Below are 5555 nucleotides of genomic sequence, written 5' to 3'. Positions count from 1 at the left end.
TACTCATAAACATTCTGAGTCACACATTTCTTATCAAACTTTACGGTGGTGTTTCTGTAGTTTTTCTTTCTGTTTAGCGGTGGTAAATAAGTTTTTCCTACATGATAGGCTCAAAGAAATTGATTAGGCTTCAAACGTAGACCTCCGCCGCGTTCAAGTTCAGCTCTGAGTTCGAGAAATGTCTATCGCCCCCTGGTGCTAACGAGGGGAACTCTCGGGACACGCCAATTAATGCATAGCAGCTATAACATTAGATTTACCGGTATACCCTTCTGGACAGGTTTGCGGCTCTCTACATCGTATCTAAAAGGGTTAGTTGTAGCCTACTAAAGGGTTAGATGTAGCCTACTATAGGCTACTGTGGTGATGGGTTTTTTTCCCCCCAGTGATCATATAGGTAAAGCCAGACCTTTTGCAATCTGAAACAGCAAAAGCAACACACCTTTACCATACCTTTCAGTTTAGAATGATTAAAAAGACAGAATTATATATTATATTATTATATATTATATTATATAGGCAAGCAAGTCATTCTAGATCCTCCCATCCTTTCCTCCAACCTGCGACCTCTTGCCTTGCATCACCTCTCCTCTGTGGGGAAGGCAATAGGCTAAGGTCTGCCTGCTGTAACACAGCACAGAGAGGCTTTTTGTTTGGTTGGTTTTTGTGGGGTGTCAATGTCCAGAATATGAATTAAAGAACAACTTCTGAAATATGTTTTTGCAAGATAGCAGCCTCTTACTACAGATGGGGTTGCCGGCAGGCCAATTCACTTTGCTACATTACTGACAACATTACTATGGCATCACTGAGCCTCAAGTAACAGATTAAGACATAGCCATTACAATTTTAGGTGACAGTAAGGTTATAACATAGGCTCTGCGCTAAGAGGTTAAATAATAATAATAATAATAATAATAATAATAATAATAATAATAATAATAATAATATTAAAAGTAACCCAAGGTCGCTTTACAAAAGAAGAATGGGCAGGGGAATAGAGGGAGAGAAGAGGAGAGGGTAGAGGTGGGGTTGGGGAGCAGGGTGGTTAAGGACCATAGGCCTCAGTGAATAAGTGTGATTTTAGGTGCTTCTTGAACGTAGCCAGTGTGGGGGCTTGGCGGATATGGAGAGGTGGACTGTTCCAAGGGGTGGGGGCAGTAACACAGAAGGCTCTGTCGCCAACAGTCCGTAGCCAGGAACAGGGGATGACAAGCGGGTCCTTGCCAGAGAACCTCAGGGACATCTAGCCTCACTATGGGTGCGTTCCAATATGCAACCTTGCGTCCTCCACGTGTGCTTGTGGCCTCATACCGGGAAGTAATACCTCATAATGACATCACTGAAAACAGCATTATATTTCAATATCTTGCAAAAGCTCAATTGTAAAGTAATTTTCTCATTTGCAAACTGGACGGTGAATGAAGAATAGTCCCCCATAAATTGTTTTGGCTAGGCTGACAGTGGGGAAACTTTATCGCAGAGCCATACAGAGGGGAGAGTTACGCGATTGGAGGACCAGGAATTAAATTGCAGCCCCGTCTTTCAACGAGATAAGGTTGTGCCTAAACCGGCTGTCTTTCCATAGACTTAACATAGAACCACCACATTAACAGCCAAAAATAAGGACTAACGAACTATACTGCGGGGTAATCACCACAAATATGTAAACCATCAACTGTCTCGGTGGTGATAATCACAACAGTTTTACCATCTGTGATGTTTATCTGAAGTTATTATATGGTTGTGACGTCATCGGTCGAATGCTCCATTCATTTCAACGGGGCTCCCCAACGTTCGCACGTCTGTTATTTTTCGATAACGGACGGGTTGGTCTATAACAGACCGCTGTCAATGGCAACAAGACTTTTCACTGCTAAAGCGACTTTTCAACAAGACTCTAATCAGCTGCTGTGATAGACAACACCTGTTGTCCTGGCTACCTAGCTGTTGCCTAGCGGTGTTCCACAACGGCACTGTTTTGTTTTGACATTAAAAACTATAATAGACTTAACAACTCCGCTCCGCGTCGGGGTCTAAAGATTCTCTCTGTCGTGCTGCTATTCCACGGTAGCGACCTTCTCGCCGAACGTTAACCCTTACTTATTACTACGAACAGCAAGTCTTGTCATATTCCCTGCATTGCATCGCATCGCATTTGCTGTGTGCTACGCCCATTTCTAGGCACTAACATTCGCAACGCTTAAGCTGTTCTGAGACGCTAAACAGCTAATTTTGCTAATGAGGAAGTGGGCCTTAGGACACAGTGGAGATTGCCCAACTCTCCCCTCTGTATGGCTGTGCTTAATCGTTTTCTCCACGGAGGAGGGGCCAGGAGGCGGGGCGAGTAAACAAGTACAAGTGGAGGAAGCAAGGTTGCATATTGTAACGCACTCCTAGCCTCACTTTGCCTCACCAGGTCAGAGGAACAAGAATGGCTTCCTGGTTTTAGGCACTCCTGAGTGGGAGATGGTGGTGTGAGCAGTCTGAGGACATCACTTCTATCGTCAATGCCTCGCATCACGATGCCAAAAGCACAAGACAAGGACGGGAGGTTAGATAATGAGATGGACACCGACGCACAATTTTTTCCTTCTTCTTCACTTTGACATTTAATAAACCTCTCACATTTAATAAACCTTTCCATTCTCTAAACCCAGAATAACTGGCAAAATAATGAAACAAAGAATTGAGAATGAATAAGAAAATTATCAGTCAGCAGTATACATACATTTCATTTCACTAAATATTCAATAAATTATTTCAATAACTTTACACACATGAATTTACAAGTTATTTATAAGAACAGAACTTTAAAACAGTTGCCTGGTCAACTAGATCAGTGGTTCTTAACCTTTTTTTCTTGAAGCACCCCCTTACCTGCGCTCAAGACAAGCTGCGCATCCCCAACCAATACTTCAATACTCACTAAAAAATGATTTAAGTGATTAATTACTTTGCATGAGGGCCTGATTATAATGTTTGTTTGCAGAATTTTGGTCACAACCTCACACAATCAAAATTCCGCGCACCCCCTGAAATCTCTGGCGGACCCCCAGGGGGTAGCCGTACCCCAGGTTAAGAACCACTGAACTAGATTAATCAGAAAAAAATGTTGCCTGGTGGGTTGGTCTAGTTCTTCTGAAGTGTTAACATGCGTGCATGAATATGGATGTGTGAATGTGGATATATGTGTGTGATGAGATGTCACACACTTACAAAACGTTTGACACACTGTTAACAGTTGCAGTTGGGTGGGCTTGCGTCATGTGTGAGAGCAAAGGTGGGTTCTTGGTTGCCCCAAATGAGAAAAGATCACCGACATTCATTGACTTCGTGAAGATGGCTCCTTGTGTGAAAGCGCTGCTGGTGTTTTTTGAGACGTCCCACTCGGCTAAAAGATCTACTGCATTCTGTACATTGAAAGGGCCTCTCTCCTGTGTGGACAAGCATGTGCCTACTGAGGGAGCTCGCCTGTCTGAAACTCTTCTCACATTGGTCACAGCAGTACGGCTTCTCTCCTGTGTGGATGAGCTTGTGCCTGGCGAGGCTGACTGCTTGTGTGAAATTCTTGCCACATTCTACACAGTGGTGGAGCTTCTCTCCTGTGTGGATGCACTGGTGCTTTTTGAGAGTTCCAGAATCTCTAAAACATTTGCTGCATTCAGTACATTTGTAGGGCTTCTCTCCTGTGTGGATGAGCTTGTGCTTGGCGAGGTTGTTTGCTTGTGTGAAATTTTTGCCACATTCTACACAGTGGTGGAGCTTCTCGCCTGTGTGAATGCGCATGTGCTCTATGAGACCTTCAAATTGTCTAAACGATTTGCTGCATTCAGTACATTTGTGAGGTTTCTCTCCTGTATGGATGAACTTGTGTCTCCTGAGGGTTCGTGCTCGTGAGAAACTCTGTTCACATTGGTCACAGTGGTGACGCTTGTCTCCTGTGTCAGTGAGTGTCTGTGCGGACAGAGCATTTGTCTTTGTAACACGTTTGCCATGATGTTTGTGGTGGGGCGTTTTTCCTTTGTGTGTGTGCTGGTCTTGTTCGAGATGAGGCTTCTCTCCTGTGTGAATGTCCTGCTGGTGCTTTTCCATTGCTGACTTGCTGGAGAAATCCTCTTCACAGGCAGGAGACTTGTATGGCCTACCATTATCCACCTCTGTCTCTGGGACGGCTGTGAAGTTGGGGACTGCAGACAATGGCCATTCTGATGCCTTTCCTGCTATCCCTACTGAAAACACACACACACACACACACACACACACACACACACACACACACACACACACACAGAAACAACTGTGAACAGAATATCCATAATAATCACAATTTTTAAAAAAAATATTTTTTTCATACCGTCTTAATTTAGTAACTGCATGAACAGCTTAAGTCTTACCATTATTGGCATTTTCTCCAGTTTCATTTTTCTTGCTGGTTGTTCTTTGATGACCTTGTGTTGCACAACAGTCAACCAATTGCACTGATAATCTCAAAAACGTGACCGGATGTGGATCAGAGCTGACGACTGGAATCATGTCTAACTTTTCATCTTCTTCCTGAAATGAATTGTCAAAGAACACAAAGTGCAATCGTTTAGAAAAAGTCAATTTCAAGCAGTTTCTGTAGAAAATGGCTTAATATTCTTGTAATTTGACAATTATGAATGCAGGAAACTTTTAAGTGTGGCTTCCTACCACTAAAAAAATAACAATTGGTTTGATACATTTCAATTATTTACAAATACTTTCCTGATCATTTCTTGGGAAAAATAAATGGTGACTCTACCTGCACTAGTTCCGTTCTACTGCCTGCAGATGAGGAGATTGTCTGTTCTGTGGAGGCGTCTGTTTCATCTACAGAACAAGAAAAGAACAAAAGTGAGATACAAATATAAAGAAAAAGAAAACAAACGCAAAGGGCAAAGTAGAATTCCTGATTAAGCAACAGGTAGCAGACATTGGTCCAATGCGATGTCATGTTCATATCACATTGTTCATGTTACTGCATGGGGCGGCTGTGGCCTTATGGTTAAGGACATGGGGCCTCATTTATAAAACTTTGCGGAAGAAATGCGCCAAAATAGGGCGCACGCACGAATCTCAGGATGTACGTACGCAAGAAAATATTCAGATTTATAAAGCATGGCGCACGTACGTTCCACGTCGACTTCCCTTTATAAATCTCAACTGACTGAAATCTGAAGTTGCGGCACATGTGCGCACCTGTGGACACACCCATAATTAATCATGAATATTCAGTAAAACGCCCAAAATGAATATTTAGATCTGTGGACGGCGTGCGGAAAGCAGACGAGAGGTTTACCACATGCGGAGCAAACAGTTTTATTAGATAGATAACGTTGGGCAACGTTGAGGAGTTACGTTTGGGAAGTCATGGACATGTAGTATTAGGGTAATGACACGTGAAATCAGACACTTTGGGACCAGACCGACACAGATTTCAATCATACTTGCTGTGCCTGTTTAGTAGCAAGGTAGCACCCCAGAACTGCATTTGTGTGAATCTGACACCAATATTAAGGGATAAAAAAAAA

General features: G+C 43.0%; 1 protein-coding gene across 1 annotated transcript in view; it reads right to left on the bottom strand.

Moving 5' to 3' along the window:
• Nucleotides 1-2567: 2567 nt before the first annotated feature.
• LOC134443102 (zinc finger protein 664-like) overlaps nt 2568-5555 on the bottom strand; it is a 3315-nt gene continuing 327 nt past the window's right edge. The window contains exons 2-4 of the mRNA XM_063193036.1: nt 4787-4854; nt 4398-4557; nt 2568-4232 (exon numbers count right to left, since the gene is read on the bottom strand). Coding sequence (XP_063049106.1) covers nt 3316-4232; nt 4398-4557; nt 4787-4854 — 1145 coding nt within the window. The 3' untranslated portion in view covers nt 2568-3315. The remainder of the gene's footprint in view (nt 4233-4397; nt 4558-4786; nt 4855-5555) is intronic.

This window comes from Engraulis encrasicolus, unplaced genomic scaffold, assembly GCF_034702125.1.
Source record: "Engraulis encrasicolus isolate BLACKSEA-1 unplaced genomic scaffold, IST_EnEncr_1.0 scaffold_28_np1212, whole genome shotgun sequence".
Lineage (NCBI taxonomy): Eukaryota > Metazoa > Chordata > Actinopteri > Clupeiformes > Engraulidae > Engraulis > Engraulis encrasicolus.
The sequence above is the reverse complement of the archived record's forward strand: the minus strand, read 5'-3'. Positions and strand labels throughout refer to the sequence as shown.